The following is a 19,404-nucleotide window of genomic DNA, read 5'->3' on the forward strand; positions in this document are numbered from 1 at the left end:
GGGAGGTGACCCTGTGCAGGGTAGGGCAGGAACTAGGTGATCTTCAAGGTCCCTTCCAACGCGAACCATTCTGTGATTCTGTGACTTCAGGTGCATGCCAGATAGAGAAATAAGTCCTCTGGTTTTAACCTGTGTAATAATGTTTTTCTTGTTGAGTTATTAGTTAGTTTCATAGTCTCCTGTTTTACCACAGCTACTGATTTCTAATCTTCGTTTCAGTTGTCATAGTTATTTATCTCCACCCTGACTGGTCTCTGAAGATACACTAGTGTTAAAATAAGTAAAATGTAGTATAAGAAATTATTTATGTGCCATCTGCTGCAACAATACAGAGACCTAATCAAGATTGTACTAATAATACTGATGAATTACCTTAATGCACTAAAAAATATAGCATAATTGTTTTACAATGGAAACAAAGGCTTAGACAAATGAACTGTAATCAGATAATAAAGGGAGATCAACTTTTAGGACTGTGACAAAAGAGAACTATATTCAGGATGAAAATAGTTTCATGCGCAACTACGAGACAACAAAGAGTTGAAAAGATCTCCTGTGCTTAAGAAGAAATGAGGAAGGAGACATTTTTGTGGGTATATTCTTTTGAATGCGAGTTGCTGCTGCAGAAACAGAGCAATGAGTGTAAATGTTTTGTTCAGAAGCAACAAAAATTGGTCATGTGCAACATTAAGCATATCCCCAGCCCTCCACAGCCACTGGTGGATGCATTGCAAAGATCTTTGGACTTCACTTGGAAGCCTTCTGTCTTTACAGAGGGGACTGTACCTTCACTTGCTCTCTTTCCTTTTGAACATAGGAAACCATATCCATTGGTCTCTTAGACCTTTGTGAAATCTTTCATTATAGCATAAAATTCCTCATTCATTAAAAGATTTGATCAAAGTTGGCATTAGCTCTCTCTTCACACTTGTCTATAATGGAGGAAGTTGAACCTAAGCTTGGAAAGGGAAGCCCAGAAGTATGTTTGGTTGAACAGACTCTCCTGATAAGGAGGATGGGAGTTGAGAATGAACTGTTATTGACTTATGTTTCTATTCATAAATCAAGCTTTGCGAAGCGATACTAGTGTTGTAGTATTTATTTTTGTGTATCTCAGGAAGTTTAAGGAAATTCTTATCTCTTTCTTATCAGCCATAATGAGTATGTGGTTGAAGTACCAGGCCCCGTGTCTGTGTTCAAAGAACTGTAGATGTAAGATTTTAGCATAAATAATAAGAAAAATTCAGGATAACTGAAACAGAAATATTTGTGGTGCCACATGTTAGCGTTGTTCATAGAGTGATTCACAAAAGTGACTGCACCAAGAAGAGAGATGTAACCCTGAGAACAGTAGTATTGGGTGGTGTGCTTAGACTCAGTGATCAGTGACACTGAACACCATACTCTCAGCACCCAGTGCACTGGATATGTTTTAGGGATATGCTTCCTAAATAAGCATTTATTGTTGGTCATCTGTTCTCCACCCAAATTTGCATTAATTTCCTGGGCCTGCTGGACTCAAGCTAAGTTTCATTAGCACATTAGTAAAGCTGGTTTGTAAGTAGATCTGTTTCCTCCCTGCTCCAAGCCTGCTGCTGTTCCTGCTGGAGGGGGGCTTGCAGAGCTCCCTGTGAACACAGCCTCTCATCACTGCTGTAGTCCACAACCACTAGCGCTTCTGATGCTCTGCTGCTGTCTGCTGTCGTTTGCTTCTGTGTCATCCCTTGATTCCCACGATCGGATTGGATCTGTTCAGTTATCTTCCTGAGGCTTTTTTTTCACTTGCAAGAATATTTTTGTGATACTGTCTTCATCTCCTCTGCTAGTCTTCGATTTGTTTTATTTTTATTTTATTTTGCCTTATTCACACCTGTGTTCATGAGGTGTGAATAAACAAGAAAAACTCATTGTCATAAATACTCTTTTATCAGTGTGAATGAATATGTGATGAATAATTACCCTTTTTAATGTAGATGCTTACTTCTGTTCTTATGTTCATTTAATGTGTTTCTGATGCTGCTTAGAATGTTAACTGTCAATAGAAGACAAATTTCAGTTGTAGACTACTACATGTGGCAATGAACTGTGTATAGCCTTGTTTCAGTTAACTATGTTACGAATCATTGCTCACGTTGTATTGTGAAATGCAGTATCTGTGTGCTACATGAACACATTGTCTAAATCGTCTTACCAGGATAGTGATTTTGATTTCACAGCAAAAACCAGTCCAATCTCTTAGACTTTTTTTTCCTAGGTGGTATTTGATTCTAGATCCACTCGTTAGTTTGTCTTTTGTCTTATAGATATCTATGTTTTCTAAAATGATTTTGTAATATTGGGGTAATCTGTATTTGGATGTGTGTATGGAGCTGGGATTTACTGCTTCACACCTGCTTGGTTTATGTGATCCTACAGTGTCCAGTGTAGTAAGAATTTTGTCCATGCTGTAGAGAGCCCGCTAAACAGGAACTGGAAAGATCGTAAGTAGATGGTGCAGGATTTGAGGTTCCACAGAAATTAGGGGATTTTCTCATGTTGCCATGATTTCATGTTGGGGTTTTCAGGTTTTTTTGGGTGTGTGTATGTGTTTGTGGTTTTGTGTTGTTTGTTTCATTTGGTTTGGGGTTGGTTTGTGGTTTTGTTTTTTTGTTTGTTTGTTTGTGTGTTTTTTTAAATCTTAAGGCATGTCACTGTCTTTGGACTCAAAACATTCCTTGTGCTTTAACAGGGAATCTGTTAGTAACCCAAGTGAGTGGCTGACCCCAGTGTGGTGTGTTAGCATAGCCTAATGGAATTGTACAGGAGTGTATATTCCTTGCAGACTTTTCCAAGAACTTGCATACCAAGTATGGGGTATTGATTCTTGTGATGTGTAACCTTGATGAAGCCCAGATAAACTGGCTGCTGTGTTTGGATCTTATAGATCAGATCTGTTTTCTTGTTTACTAGTAGCTCCCACTTCTCTGTCTTTCCCGGTAGGTACAGTCACTGTCTGCTACCCCTTCAGAGGTGCAGGATTTACTGCCCAGCTGCACTGAGTCTCCGGAATCTGTTTTGAACTTCACACTCCCCTGTGGTTTCAATGCCAAGGCTCTAGTCTTATGAATACTTTGGATTTACGTTCATCCATCTATCCCATAGTGGTGAATGCAGACAGACATGTAGATACAGACATCTGAAAAGCTTTAAACCAAAATTTTCTTCAGTAGCATAAAGGATATAAGGATCAAGGAAAAAACCTCAGCATTTAGTGTCCTCCAGTTACCTCTTCTCTGTGTACTGGCCTTCATGCTTATATGAGAACCAAATGGTGAACACAGAAACTTTTGCCTGTAACTCAGCTGTTCTGCATAATATGAGATATTTCTCCTTAGCTCTCTGTATAGGTCACCTTCCACCAATGTGAATATTTTTACTTCCATTTCTGACTGGAATACTACCCAAGAGCAGTGGAAGTCTTGCTCTGGCTACTTGTGGTTGAATCCCCTCATTCCTGCATCCCCATCTTGAACATCTTGCCTGTAGCTTTTAAAAGTCAACTTTCAGTCTTTTCTGTTTCTACTCTTTAGGAATTTCCTGTTCTGTAAACCTCTGCCTCTTCAGATAAACTTGGTCTTGCCGTTTTCCCTAATTTTCTGCTACATTATTGTTGTTAGATGTTCCACCTGAAGGTCTGGAGCCTTCCATCCTATTGAGCATTCAGGCTGCCAGGCCTAGCTCAGAGAGCAAATACAGAACTTCTTCTTCAACTGAGGTGTTGCTGATGCAGTGATTTCAAAACCTCAAGCAGAATTAATAAACTCTGCCTCCCAGTTACTGTAACAATCTGATAACTTCCTGAGTTTGTTCTGTATGTGAATGGTGAAATGTACGATGAGAAAATGGTCCTTATCTGAATAGATTGATTTTGTCTGTGCAAATGTATGTGTAATTTCAGGATTTCTCTTAAATCCTGTGTAAGAATAAAATTGGTTTTAAGATGATTATTTTTTTTAGCACTTTTCCCCTTCCCTGTCTCATTTCAGATGTTGCAGTTGTGGACATGAGTGATATTTCCAAGCAACCATCACTGTTCTATCACCTTGGCGTGCGTGAAAGCTTTGACATGGCTAATAATGTTATACTCTACCATGACACTGATGCTGACACTGCTCAGTCTCTCAAGGTAAGGTTCTCATTTCAAAATCTGCTTAATTTCAGAAATACCTTTAAATACCTGATCCTGCAAATGTTTGTGTTTTTCTGAAACTTCCATTGAATGCGATTTCCTGATAGCTACATAACAAAATCATGCTAGAAGAACAGCTGCTAGCAAAAAAAGCAATGATTACGATAGTATAAAAGATTGTTATTGAGAAAAGATCCATAACATGGAACTGATTTTGTTTCAGATGGTTAGACTTGGAAGTGAGAGTGCAGGTCTAATTTTTTTCCTTCCTTTCCATCTTTTATTTAGAGTACATGTAAAAAAATGTTATGGCCTATATAATGATAATGTTTGAACAAGGGCTGTACTGCAGCCTACTCCTACTATTGAAACACTTCTGTCAGATGAGGTTTGTGTCTCCTAGGTGCTGAGTAGCTAAGACTACAGGAATCTCCTTTTTATTACTGTTTGAAGGTAAAAGAAGAGATCCCCACCAAATCTTTTTATAGGCATGCCGTTCATTTTTATAGTAGGATAATACATGCTGTACACTTAAGTCCTGAAATTGCTGTTCTGGATGCAAGTCATATATTGTGTATGTTTCTGTCTTTCTCAGTGCAGGTTCTCTTTGTTTTAGGTCACATATAGACTTTTATCCTCTATATCATTGCCTACTGCTGCTTTTAATATGATCCATTTTCTTGCTACCTTCACCGAGAGCAGCATTGTCCGTGCTTCCTGTGTTTTTTTTTTCTTATTTTGAATTATTGCCTCTAACTACTTCATGTTTTTCACACCACCAATGTCCAAAAATCCTTTTTTGAATTCTCCAACTCCTCTTGATCCTATAAGAATATTAAGTTTAATCTTAATTTTGTATGAGTTTCCCTCTCTTTCCATCACAGCTTCCCTTTCCTCTTTTCTGCTCTCAATGTCATCAGTTTTACTCTCTGATGTCTAGTATCCCATACTTCCTTTCTTCAGGTGGTGGTCCACATACACATTCACATTCCGTGTGACCTGGAGTCACAAGAACTCAGAGTTGGAGCCTCTCACGCTCTGTGCTCAGAGGTTATCGATGTGGATACGTGCTAAGTGTGCTAAGGCATACTTGCATGCCCCCCATTCCTCTAGCAAATCTGGGTGGGCAGGGATAAATTTTTTCATCCTGCATTGTTAATGTGCCTGACTTGCAAAGAGATCTTTCATTTTTATTTTTCATTAACACATTTTTACATTTTTTTTTAGTGCTGGCACTCAGATGTTCTGGTCAACTTGGTTCTCCCAAGGATGTGTCAAAGTTTGGGAAGCACAGACTAGTCATCTTCTATTTGTCTCTACCCAGTGAGGACCTCTGTGGATGGCTTTGATTGCTGCACTTTGTGCCAAGCACATATGCAAGCGCCTGCTCCATAACTGGAGTGCTGAATGACCTCCAGGATTGCATCCATCCATGGGTTGGATCTTCAAATTGTTTGTTGCCAGAACTTGCAAGTCTTTGCAGTGTCAGTTCTGGGGCTTTTTTCCCCCAAGGATGTAAAGCTCAAGGACAAGTCTGGGGACATGGAAACACTGCAGTGTGACTGGGTCACTTAAGGCTTGAAAAGCTGTTATCTGTCTTCATCTCTATTCTGCAAGGAACTCCGTCAGTTTCACGGATCTCTTCCTCATCTCCCACTTGCTTGCATAACCTCCTTGGCCTACATAGGCCCATAGCATATCTTACTATGGGATCAGCAGGCTTGATTTAAGTTGCTGGAATCAAGTAGAAGAGATCTTCTGGATCAAGTGCTAGAGTAGTTTAAGCTGGACGTTGGGATGTGGTTCAGTCCTATCCTGACATCCTTGATACTTCTTCTGCAATTGAGCCCCAGTTCAGTGTTGGATACCATTCAAATATGCTAATACACTTTTCTTAGGAATACTTGAGAAGGTAGATGGGGATTGTTCTGGGCGTCTTTCAGTGAAGAACAGTTCATGACACATTTCATGGCTTAGGTGCTGGATAGCTCTCAAAGAGTTCATTGCCCCCTGTTGAGAAAGATCTTTATCTCTAGTAGATAAAGCTCTATTGGAGATACTTGCTTAGCTAGGTAGATATATTAATTTTCAGATATGGTGATATTTCAGATGTCTAAGCCTTCCATCTCTTTTGTTCTGTGGTATTTTATTGGGCTTGAGGACTTTAAGTTAATCAGTAATTCTGTTTAGGTTTTGGTAGCTTAATATGTGTTTTTGACTATCTGCTGGTGTTTCTTTATTCTCATGTTTATGACTAATTTGGTCAGGTTTTTTTCCCTTCCTTTCAGGAATTTATTCCTTTGCTTGGATCTAGGTTGCTGTGCATGCCTCTTAAGTGTTATAAAGGCAGTATTCACGACTTCTATATTTCTACTTGGAAGATCTGTGAAGTTCAGGCAGCCTGACTTTATATAACTTATTTCTTACGACCCACTCTGAAATTCTCCCAAGAGTTGTCACTTCAGTTTCACCAATGTTCTTTGCAAAACAACCTAGTTCCAAGTATATAAAAGAATATATAATCCAGATTTCAAGACGGTCATATTTGCAGAACTAAACCTCTTAGATGGTCCCTGATATTTTGTCTGTTGCTGAGGAAAAGGGTGTGTGGGCGCGATCATTTCTGTGCAGTGGTTGTCCAAGTGGATTTCAGGCTATCAGATGTGAAGTTGCTTCAGCAGAATCATCTTAGGTTGTCAGAGCACATACAATTAAATCATATCAATAACTTTGCTTAGAAACATGTCTTTATCTAACATTTGCTGCGTGACTTGCCTGGAGATCTCTTTAGTTTCACAAAGCAGTGTTCATTGGACATGGAAGCAATCACTAGAATGAAGAGGAGGTTACTTAGCAGCAACTCAAAATCTTTGAGGTCTGTTTTACATGCCCATTAGTTTATCATCTGCCTCATAGTTTCAATATCTCTCTTTATATTTTGAGGTGAGAAAAATTAGGGTGTAGAATGGAGTGTGTTGGTCTGTGCCCATCCAGGTAGGAAAGAGGCCTAGGTATCTTAAGGATACTCTTTCAGAGAAAAAAAATATCTCCATCTTGGAATGATTTTGTCTCACAAATGTGTGGAGTGCCCAACCTGAGAAACTCCAGTTACCGGCAAGTAGAACTTCATATTCTGAGCACTTCTTTAAACATGTTTCTTCTTTGAATCATTAATTTTTTCCTAACCTGAACTATTAGGACTTTTCTCAATGTTCTGTTCCTTGGAATTTGCTGCAGCAGGAAATGTGGATTATGCTGTGAAGAACACATCTGTATTTGTGTGTATATATATGTATACCAGTTATTTTTATTGGAAATAATAACTCCCAGTAAAAATGAATAAACATTTTTAATTCTCTTTTTTTTTTCTCCCCCCAGGATATGGTATCTCAGAAAAACACAGTAAGTACTAAATCCACGTTCATTTTAAAACACAAAATGAAGATACTACATTTAAAGCAACTCTAATAACAAAGCTGACAAGCATATATATGCTCTAGATGATTGAAGCAAGTACATTTTACCTATATACAATTTAAACTAGTGGAAATCTTGTTGACTTCCTTTCCAAAGTAAAGCTAGATTAAAAAATTACTTTGCTTTAGAAGTTCCTTTTTAAATTCCAGAAAAGTGCCAGTAGATATGTTATATATGTAGGTTGATAGATCAAAATGTAAACTCAGAAATTCAAATTCTCTTTCTCCCTCTACCACTTTCACCCACTTGTGCAAATGTATATGTGTGTGATGCCTTTAATATAGGGCTTCCTCTTGTATCTCAAACAGCTTTGGCTACTTTATACCCATCCTCTTGCTCACAAATTCACAGATTTTACTTAGGAACGCAAAAACTTGTTTCCCAAAGTAAAAATATTCTTACCCTTAATGCAAGTAAAACCAAACAAGTAAGCAAGCCTGAACCAAGATAAAATTTAGTGGTTATTTTAAGCTTATTGGAATATGTCATGATGTGTTATAGACCATTATATATTTTGTCAGACTTTACATCATGTTAGTGATTATTTTTGTTAAACACGACACTTATTTTGAGGACTATTGAATTTGCATAAGTATTAAACTTCTATTTATTCCTTTCTGTTGCCCCACATTCACCGTATACTTTTATTTCCTTCAGTTCCCAAAGAATATAGAGCAGGACTAAAATAATAAAGTGCTCTTAGAGTTTGCTAATAATTTAAAATAGAACTAGAAGAGATAATGCATTAGTCACAGCAGTTTATTTTGAGCTGCTGTTTATACTTGGCCACAGCGCTGCATGCAGGCTAAAGATAGATCAGGTTGAGCACATGAGTAAATGCAGGTCATTTTCCTGTCTGTCTTGGTGATCTTTGAACTAGTTTCACCTCTGGGGTGAGAAATGCATTTGCTGGTGTGTAGCTCTGTGAATGGGGAGGCCTGATAATGAGGCAGATTTGCTTGTGAATGCTACTATCCATTAACTTCCTCCAACCCAGAGGTAGCCACAGGAATACTATTGCTGGTTTTATGTAAGTCCTCTCTGCATCTTACAAGCTCTGTGTCCACACATCTGCACTTTGTATAAAGGAAAAGGGACAACTGGGATTGCTCCTAGGCACTGCACACCATTTTTCCAGCAAAGGTGCAAAAATGTCATAGCACAGAATAGGTGTGGAGCCATGTTAAGGGTATAGGGAAGATGAATGTCTAGTGTGTCCTTCCTCCCTTCCTCCCTTCCTTCCTCCCTTCCTTCCTCCCTTCCTTCCTCCCTTCCTTCCTTCCTTCCTTCCTTTCTTCCTTCCTTCCTTCCTTCCTTCCTTCCTTCCTTCGGGGAATGTGATTTGGTTCTACTTGACTCCCCCAAACAAGCAATTAAAATTCTGTATTGATAATTTGTGGCATACTTGGGTATAAAAGGAAAGAATAATTTGGTATGGGAGTTCAGTTCCCAAGAAAGTATTGCCCTGGCATGAAATTCAAGGTCAAGATTCTGTGTCCCATTGGTTAGGTTTCCTTCCGTAGAGCTCCTCTGAGCTTTGAGGACTGTCTTCTGCTAATTTTACTTAGGGTATATACACAGCTTCCTACTTTCTGTCAAAATTATCACCAATAAAATAAACTGCAAACATGCAGTCTTGCGGAACAGTTTGATTGCCGTGTGAGTGTGGAAAAATCAAGGTTTGAGAGCACAGTGGATGCTGCTGGACTGTAGGATAGAGGAAAATATATTTATCTGTGGAAAATGAGCTTGTGCTTTAGAATTTCTTTAGATGTCAGATAAACATTGGTTTACTGGAGAAATGAAATTTCAAGGACTTTCAAAAACAAAAAATGCTTAAAAATATAATCTTCCCCCAAACCAATGTAACAGACAAAATCCATGGGAATGTTCTATACTGATGCAACATTTTGTTGCTATCCTTGATTATTTTTTTTTTCAATAGGGAAATTTCTCTCTACAGAATTTTAAGGAACGGTGCATAAAAAAAGTCCCAGATTGAGTGAAGGAAAGAGTGCACAAGGGGCTTTTTAAAAGCTGCTGGAGTCAGAAAACAAAATGTACAGCTGTTCTGGCAATAGCTCTAGCATTGGTTATACATAGGTTGAGATACATACTTTGATCATTTCGATTTGTTTGAATGTGACACTGAAAATACAAACTAGAACTTCCCACTTTGGAAAAAACGTTATGGCAAGCACAGAATATAAGGAGAAAGACTTAATAGTTAATTTTTCTTTAGTTGATGGTATGCCTGAAGAAATTTGAATAGCCCTGTTAATTGCTTTCTGGGAAGGCATTTAAAGGAAAGTAAGATGGCTATTAAACCAAAAGGTTTATTATAGTATGCTTAGGCCTGTGGGCCTGATGAAGTATTTTCAGAGATTTAATTTATATTTTTTTTTATTAAATCCTGTAGCGGCTCTTATAGTAAGCAGAGAATAATGTCTTGGTGTGGAGGAGTCATTAGGAAAAATTCTTGATCTAAAGGGAACAGGATCACAATTTGTCCTTTCCACAAGGGATTTTTATGTTGAAAAATTACTTCTTATTGTAATTGGCAGAAATTCTCTTCAGAGTTTCAGTAGCTGTATAAATTAGGCTGTATCTGCTGTTTCAAGGCAAGGAACATTTAAGAAAACTAAACAGAAAGATTTTGGCGCTTGGACTCATATTCTCCAATTCAGTAGCCCTAATGGGTTGAAATGAGAGCCAAGGCTCTAAAGTATGATTACATTGTATTAATTTAATAATCTGAAGTAGTATTGCAGAGTAGCTTTCTATTTTTATTTTCTGATTATTTTTACAATATGTAAAAGTTTGTATAATAGGGTCATTTAATGATGTATTTCTAAAAAATCCTGAGGCAGCAAAAGTATGAAAAGAGTTTGCAAAGGGCACAGAATGAAAGAGGAATAGGAACGTCTTAAATACAGGCAATCATTTTTCCTTTGGGGGCAAAATAGTGCAAAGGCAATGCGTAACCCAATAAAGATTATTTTTAATGTTTCTTGTCATGAAACATACCACTGTTACTACTGATATAATGAAAACTAAAGCTTTTAAAGTTTATTTATGGAAGTTAGTTTTTATGGAAATACTACTATCTCAAGGAAGGTGTATTTGTAGTGGTTGGATTAGAATTAACTCATCAGGTAATGAATCTGATAGCTTCATAAAAGTAAGGCTTGAAAGCATCTTAATGATGACACGAGGAGAAGCGTAGATAAATAAATCATATAGATAGAGAAATTTTACATTCTGGGTGGCAAAGTATTACACTAGTTTCTTGGCCTTGTAATATGGACTTGCTAGGAATATCTGTGTTAATCTTCTGTTGTTTCCTTCTCTAATAATTTCTCTATTCATGTGTCATGTCTGTCTTTTTGATTCTTATGCTGTTTTGTGGTGGTGTTTTCCTTTTTGTTGTTTTATTTCAATTTGGAGTAGGTTGCCAACCACAAAGCTTTTCTTCGGGTTCAAGTACCTCCTGAATACCACAGTGGTAATCTGATAGGCAAAGTATGTATCACTTTAAATCTGCTTTCTGTTGAATAGATATGCCATCTTATTACTGTGTTTCTAGACATTTAAAAATGTATAAAGATACATTAAGAATAGTGCTCGGCAGGGTCTTTCTTTCAAAGTGATTTTAAACTTGGAGTACTTGTTCCTTGCAAGCTAGATACCGAGCATTTAGAATGTTTGGTTTGTGATAATCTCTCTTCACAGTATTTACGTAAAAATACTGCATATATTCAACTTCAGAAGAGAAAGTATTTTTTAAAAGTTTGTAATATCTTAGTCACCTATATTTCAGGGTGGATAGGAATGTAATGTCACAGAAAACTGTTGTGAAAACCTGAGCCTGAAGACAACAGTAGATTAAACTCTCTGAACACTCAGAAGTTAGTGACTTCTTTGAGTCAATGCAGTTCATTTTCTGTTATCCTATGTGTTTTCCTTCTAACTGCTTTGTAAGTTAGGGTAAGCAATCCTAATACTCTGGATGCTTGAGTAAGTGGCAAAATGAAATGCATGGCTCAAGTAAAATAATTGTGCTATTAGCTGTGCGGGTGTAATTCCCTCTCTAAAAATGCAGAGATTTTACTCAACATTATTTGGAAAAAAAAAAAAAATCAGCCCTTTAATTCTAGCGTAATATCTCTGTCACAAAGTGACAGTTGCACTGGAATAATTGTAGCAATACAATTAAAAAAACCTGTTTATGTTATTAAGGTCAAAAGACTACTTTAACAACATTTGCAAAATGTTTAGAGGAGCATTTTAAGAAAAAAGCTCTTTGTCATTTGGCATTTGGCCTGGCTTGCCTTGAGCCTAAAAATGGCCTATGTGGGCCTAACTCTTTCAGACCTTCAACAAAGTCATGGCCCTACACTTAATTCCTTTAACCATTTTCCTCTGAAGAACGGGTCCTTCTCTCAACTTAGTTGCAATTATTTCTGTATGGTTTTTGTGTTCCTAAACTTTTGGCTCTTTTTGTGGTAGATTTTAACGTGTTGTGATTGAATACAAAAGTTTCATTGCTAGCTTATTGGGCATACATTGTTTGCTGGAAGATGAGCTGTTGAGAGCTTCCTTTTTTTCAGTCTGCTTGGGTTTTTTTGTATTTTTTAACTTAAAAATTCCTCCAAATAAGTCAATAAAAACAGCTTAACTACTAATCGTGAAATAAACCAACTTAGTATACAGTCTTTATAAGCTATGAAGTTATAATTCTATTACAGTTGAGTCATAATTTATAGATTATATATATTTGCAGCTAGAATTGCTATTTAAGTTACTTCATGCATACCTGTGCCATTTATTCATTATCTAAAAAAGCAATAGTTGGTGTATGATAGAACAGTAATTTTCATGATGATGAACTTTTGGTATCAGAGACCAGCATCATGAGTAGGGAATCTGAAGAAGCAAGGATGATATTTTCAGCCATCTCTAGCCCTTGATAGTGCCAGAAAAGTAGATGCACAGAACTGCTTTTGTATATAATGAAGGTAAGAAAGACTCTATTAGAAAGGCCACAAACTCTATATCATAGAATCATAGAATGGTTTGGGTTGGAAGGGACCTTAAAGGTCATCTAGTTCCAACCCCCCTGCCGTGGGCAGGGACACCTCCCACTAGACCAGGCTGCTCAAAGCCTTGTCCAGCCTGGCCTTGAACACTTCCAGGGATGGGGCATCCACAACTTCCCTGGGCAACCTGTTCCAGTGTCTCACCACCCTCACAGTAAAAAATTTCTTTCTAATATCTAATCAAAATCTACCCTCTTTCAGTTTAAAACCATTACCCCTCATCCTATCACAACAGGCCCTGATAAAGAGTCCCTCCCCATCTTTCCTGCAGGCCCCCTTTAGGTACTGGAAGGCTGCTATAAGGTCTCCCCAGAGCCTTCTCTTTTCCAGGCTGAAGAGCCCCAACTCTCCCGGCCTGTCTTCACAGGACAGATGCTTCAGCCCTCTTATAATTTTTGTGGCCTTTCTCACCCTCCTCCGGACCCTCTCCAACAGGTCCATGTCCTTCTTGTGCTGAGGACTCCAGAGCTGGACACAGTACTCCAGGTGGGGTCTCACCAGAACAGAGTAGAGGGGGAGAATCACCTCCATTGACCTGCTGTCCACGCTTCTTTGAATGCAACCCAGGATGCCGTTGGCTTTCTGGGCTGCAAGCGCACATTGCCAGCTCATGTTAAGCTTCTCATCAACCAAGACCTCCAAGTCCTTCTCCTCAGGGCTGTTCTCTGCCCAGCCTGTATTTGTGCTTGGGATTGCCCCAACCCAGGTGTAGGACCTTGCACTTGGCCTCATTGAACTTCATGAGGTAGGCATGGGCCCACTTCTCAAGCCTGTTAAGGTCCCTCTGGATGGCATCCAGAGTGTCGACTGCACCACACAGCTTAGTGTTGTTGGCAAACTTGCTGAGGGTGCACTCAATCCCATTGTCCGTGTCTCCAACAAAGATGTTAAGCAGCACCGGTCCCAACACCAACCCCCAAGGAATGCCACTCATTACTGGTTTCCCCTTGGACATTGAGCTGTTGACCACAACCCTTTGAGTGCAGCCATCCAGCCAGTTCTTTATCCACTGAGTGGTCCATCCATCAAATCTGTGTCCCTCCAATTTAGAGACCAGGATGTCATGCGGGACAGTGTCAAACAGTTTCCACAAGTCCAGATAGATGACATCTCTTGCTCTCCCCTTATCTACCAACACTGTAACTCCATCATAGAAGGTTACCATATTTGTCAGGCATGACTTGCCCTTGGTGAAGCCATGTTGGCTGTCACCAATCACCTCCTTATTTTCCACATGCCTTAGCAGAGAGTCCTGGAGGATCTGCTCTGTGATCTTGCCAGGCACAGAGGTGAGACTGACAGACTTGCAGTTCTCTGGGTCTTCCTTTTTTTCCCCTTTTTGAAAATGGGGGTTATGTTTCCCCTTTTCCAGCCAGTGGGAACTTCACCAGACTGCCACGACTTCTCAAATATAATGGAAAGCGGCTTAGAAACTACATCCGTCAGTTTGCTCAGGACCTGTGGATGGATTTCATCAGGTCCCATGGACTTGTGTATTTCATGTTCCTTAGATGGTCTCGTATGATGGGGCTTTATAATTTATTATATGTAAATATAATAAATATGTAAATATTGGACAGAAGAGGCTAGAAAATTGGAGCTCGTTGCTTTTCAGACAACATGGCATACTCAAATATGTGCAGGGTTCCTGACTTCAGCAGAGAAAAATATGTCTGTCATGGATAAAAATGTGGCTTTTATTGCATGGATCTCACTATCCAAAAAGAGGCAAGAAATCTAAGTCAAATAGACAAGATATTGGCTGAATAAGATTAATATAATGTTTCATGTGTATCATTTAATTTTTTTCTGAAAATTGCTTTGCTTTTTCAGTAGATAATTGCAGTTCTCTGTGTCACGAGATACATCATACTTCAAATTGGATTTTTTTTTTTTCCATTGCAGGAAGAGCTAATTCACTGTTACAGGTTTAAGAATAGAGTGTATACACAAGAAGCTTTTACGTTGCACTGAACTCAGTGTTTATTTGAATGAACCTGAGACTAAGTTGTTTTAACATAATGGTAGTTTGGGTTGCAAGTTTTCTGACTTTTTTAGTAGGAAGTTAAGATAACATTGCAACAGATAGTGATATTGTTACAACAGAGATACTGTACTGTGGGTTTATGAGGAAGGAATGTGGCTTGATCTTTATCTATTAGAAGTAATTTAAAATTCTGAATCCTTACAGACTCAGATCAGCAACAGGATGTCACTGATACATGTTTTTTTCCACCTGTATTTTTAGTAACTGCCTGCCCTACATTGGTACTTCCTGCGATAAGTTTATTTCTCTTGTCTAGTTTATTAATGCATATAAAAACATGCGATCTTCATATCCATTCTTTCCATTGTCTTGGCATTCTCCCATTGTTCAAGGTGACTTTAAAATGCCACAGCTTTACTGCAGGCTTAGATGATATGAAAAAAAAAAAGAAAAGTATGATTTTGCTGTAGTTATTTGATGCCTTGTTATCCCCAAGGTGGTGGTTGAAGGGTATTTAGTGGTTGTTGATTGTGTTAGATGTATCATACTGCCCCATGCTTCAGCTAGTTACTCTGAAATGCAAAGTTTACTTTTCTTTTAAACACCAGAGAATTGTGATACTCAAAATAGGATACTGGTGCTTCTAGTGGCTGTGGAAAACTTTGCAGTTGTCTGGTTTTGGGGGTCTTGCTCAGAAGTTGAAGACTGAACTTGCTTGTTCTGGGCTCTGAAGGGCATTTCCTGTTTCCTCTACCCGTCAGCACCTTGATCATGCATACACTTTTTATGTGGCATGGTAAAGATTTTTTTGGTTTAATTCTAGAATTTTGTGTTAAAATTCTTACATATATTACAAAACATATCAAAGTTTTGTTGGTTGGTTTGTTTGGTGTTTGATGACTGCATGCAGCAGGTGTTTTGTAGGCTCCTTTAATCCTATGGAGATTAAAAATCTCCGAAAGTCCTTCCAGTGCCTGTGTTTCTGTAGTTCTCTCTCTCTTTGAGGGGAGCTCTGCATCATATTCTTGTGTTAAACAGTGTGCTAAAGCTTCATAGTGCACCAGCCCTAATCTAGCTGGTTTTTCTGACAGCAAAATATTTTGTGTACACACAAGCATATTTCCATTTTCATTTGTTTTCTAAAGTCTGCCTGTTTTTCTTTTAGGCTTCCAGTGGCAATTATTATTTTATTCCATACATTGTCACACCTTGTGCTGACTACTTTTGCTGTGAAAGTGATGCCCAACGAAGAGCTTCTGAGTATATGCAGCCCAGCTGGGACAATATCCTGGGGCCACTTTGTGTCCCGCTGGTGGACAAGTTTATCAGCCTTCTCAAGGATGTTCATGTTACATCATGGTAATTTTAGAACACATACACCTTCAGAACTTTGGTTGTCTCTTTTTAATGTTATGAAAAAAGATACAGAATCTCTAGTAGTTATTTTTTTATTTCTTATTTTTCACTGCACTTAACATAGTGTTAAAAGAAACTGCTAACTTTACTGTTTTCTGCATTGATGTTCTGCAGCTGTTGCAGTTAACTAACCATGTTATGCTAGAAACTGACTTACAGTTACTTTCTGAAATACCGGTAAAGCAAAGGCGGTCCACGGGTAAGGTAAAGTGCTTAAGCATAAATTGTAGTGCATAAAGTTGTAATAGGAGATAATATGACAGCCTCTTCACAGAGCTCAAAGCCAAAGACTGTCCTTTTCTGTCAACAAATAAGTGTGTGTATATGTTGCAGCAATGAGCAATCAAATGTAGCTTCTTGGTTTGTTTTGGTTTTTTGTTTGTTGTTTGTTTTTTAATATTAGCCTTCTCATATCACCTAATAAACATGATACTGTTAAGCCACTTCTACAAGGGACTATTGGAGTTTTGAGGATTTGGCCTGGAAATGGAAATCTCTCTTTCTCGATTGCTCACCCTGTACTCTGCAGCTAGTCTGGTTTTGTTTGTATTTCTGAAAACACTGGGAGAGACTGAGCTTCTACGTCTCCCTTTTCCCACTGTCTGTAGCATGAAGCACTGAGGGTCCTTCGATTTCTTTCTCTTTCACCATTGCTGTCCCATCCGAGTGAAAAGCTCGCCTAAAAAACTCCTTTTTCTGCCTGGTCCCACTCATAGGATCGCATAGATGACCCTGCCCACACACACACCTTGTCCCTTATACCTCCATCCATAGCAGATCTACTATTCTCTGGCACCTTGCTGGGCAGCAACTGGGATATTGCTGGCCTGAAGAAGCTCAGGCTGCTGCCTCCTGCTTCTCCAAAGTAGTGCTAGAGGGGAGGCTACATGCAAACAACACAGGCCCACTTTGAGGAGAGGGACAAGAAGAGGAGCAGAAACTCAGTAAAGCTGGTCAGCATACAGGAGAGCTGTGCTCAGAAGTGCAGGCTTGTGAAACTAGTAACACAGTTGGTCCTGGTATTAGTAAATTTTGCTACTGCTTAGTGTTTGTGTCATTGTGAAATGGTACTCTGGGCACCAACTGTCCAAAGCTACCTGTATACTTTGTCTCTGACGTTTTCCACCAAGGTTGTGGGTGATTTTGGTTTGATAATTGTGTTGTGAGGTCCTACAGTAAAGCCTCTTTTCTGTCTTCCATTTTCAGGCTGAAGTGCCTGAAAAGATGCTTTTGTACAGCTGCAGAATTAGACACTGTTGTGGTAGATCGCTGTGAAGAGGAAGATGTAGCTAGATGATACTTCATTCCTGACAAAAGCTTGAATAAGGTTGTAGAGGTTAAGTGTTGTATCATTCTTGAAAGTGAGACTCCCATTCCCAAATAACTTGTATACTTTTGAAAAACATTATCCAGTATCTCCCTTTGGTTAGGTTAGCACAAGGATGACTAATTATCATTAGTCTGACAGAAGGCAATGCTGGACAGAAACCTGAGATTGGAAAGCCATGGTGAATTAGGCCTAACCTCCACTGACAGTGAAATAACTGTTAAAAGCTTTCCAATAGTGCTTACTATGACCTTGCTGCTTTGCATTATAAACGTCTTGCATGTTATGTGTAAGATATAATGTGTATTAGACAGAGAACTTAGTTTTCTTTGCTATGTGTAGAGCTTATGCTAAGCAAAGTTGAATACTTTACAATATTCATTTGTAAACAAAAGCACTGTATGCACTTGAGTATCTGTCAGGTGGTATCGGCTAACTTCCAAACTATAGATTCCATAAGCTGCTCCAGATAAAGTTACCTCTAAGTAGTCTGTCCAGGTCATTTAAAACTCTCACGCTGATAACGCATATATGATTTTTGTATTCTACAAAACTATGGTGTTGCGTTGTGCACGGATGTTAGTGTAAATAAGATGCATTTACTGGGAGATTTTACATAGAACCTCCCCACATTATGTATTATGTTCATTGAACAGACTGCAACTAAATCAGCCTTTGATGGCTTGTTTTTCTTTTAGTTTCTCTGTTTAAAAGCCTCTTACATCCTTTTGTGATAAAATCATGTACCTCCTCTTTACACCACAGTAGTCTTTAATCTCTCTGCCACTTTATTATCCCAGTTGCTGCCACCTTTAGGATACAGATACAAAGCACCACATCTGTCATGGTCAGTAATGGGGAAAAAGAATGCCCAAGTTTTACTGTGTTGATAAAATTATCTCATAATCCTGGTTATAAACGTATTGATACATAGTCCCACAGTCTGAGGTGGTGCAAAGTGAAATACGCATAATGTGGAAACATTTGATGTGCAGCTCACTCTTAGGAAATGGTACTTTTTACTAGAAATTATGCTTTTTGTTAGAAATATAATTGTGTTTCATAAGAAATATCTAACAGTCTTCTTCCCGTATGTCTATCTTGTATTTCTTTAGTGCCTATTATAAAGAAACACTGCTAAATGATATTAGAAAAGCTAGAGAAAAGTATCAAGGAGATGAACTGGCTAAGGAGCTGGCCAGGATTAAGCTTCGTATGGATAATACTGAAGTGCTGACATCTGACATTGTCATAAACCTGCTTCTTTCTTACAGAGATATTCAGGTATGTTCCTAAAGACTAAGGAAGATTATTTTACCATGGGATTTTGGCTCTTGTTTGTTCTCCTGTATATCATTGTTTGTTAAACATTGATTCAAGGCTGAAACTAAATTGTTACATTGTTTCTTTGATTTGACTGTTGGGCAATTTATAGGGCTTTAGACTCTTATTTATTTTGCCTATGAACAAGAGACACAGTTAGGTGAGTTCCTGAGGTCTCCTCCTTTGTTTCTGGTCATTTTTAATGTCCTTTAAAAAGAAGAAAAAATCCCCTCCTGACACAAGATGTTTGCTTTTCCCTTCCCTCCCTTTCCTTCTCTGCCCCCAAAGTCAAATATATTTAGAAATGAAGAAAATGCATTTGTTGTGGCTGTTGTATTGGCCAGAGATGCCCAAGTTGAGAGCTATCCTTCAAAGAAACTTCTATTTGTTTTTTAAATATAACTGCACCTTTTTTTCTTGACTTTGTTTTTTAAATAAGTTCTGTTTTTGCTAAAACACAGCCTGAATACTGTATTTCCAAACCACCCATCTGGGTGTTTGACACCTCTTTTAAAATATACTTCCAATCATTCTATGGGATTTTTTTTCCATCAGGAGCTATGTTGGTTATTTCATAAGTATAAATGGGTTGTGAGAGCAGTCGGTG

The 19,404-nt window shown here is 38.4% G+C and overlaps 1 protein-coding gene across 4 annotated transcripts in view; it reads left to right on the top strand.

Moving 5' to 3' along the window:
- The window catches only part of MAP3K15 (mitogen-activated protein kinase kinase kinase 15), a 90,983-nt gene that overhangs the window by 25,023 nt on the left and 46,556 nt on the right, over positions 1-19,404 (top strand). For 2 of the 4 annotated variants that reach the window (XM_074605402.1, XM_074605418.1), the window contains exons 2-6: positions 4,026-4,165; positions 7,547-7,570; positions 11,096-11,167; positions 15,897-16,090; positions 18,590-18,758. In XM_074605402.1, coding sequence (XP_074461503.1) covers positions 4,026-4,165; positions 7,547-7,570; positions 11,096-11,167; positions 15,897-16,090; positions 18,590-18,758 — 599 coding nt within the window. Of the gene's footprint in view, positions 1-4,025; positions 4,166-7,546; positions 7,571-11,092; positions 11,168-15,896; positions 16,091-18,589; positions 18,759-19,404 lie in introns of those variants that run through there. The other 2 variants (XM_074605426.1, XM_074605411.1) reach the window with 2 other exon arrangements.

The sequence above is a fragment of the Larus michahellis genome, chromosome 1, assembly GCF_964199755.1.
Source record: "Larus michahellis chromosome 1, bLarMic1.1, whole genome shotgun sequence".
In the NCBI taxonomy this organism is placed as follows: domain Eukaryota; kingdom Metazoa; phylum Chordata; class Aves; order Charadriiformes; family Laridae; genus Larus; species Larus michahellis.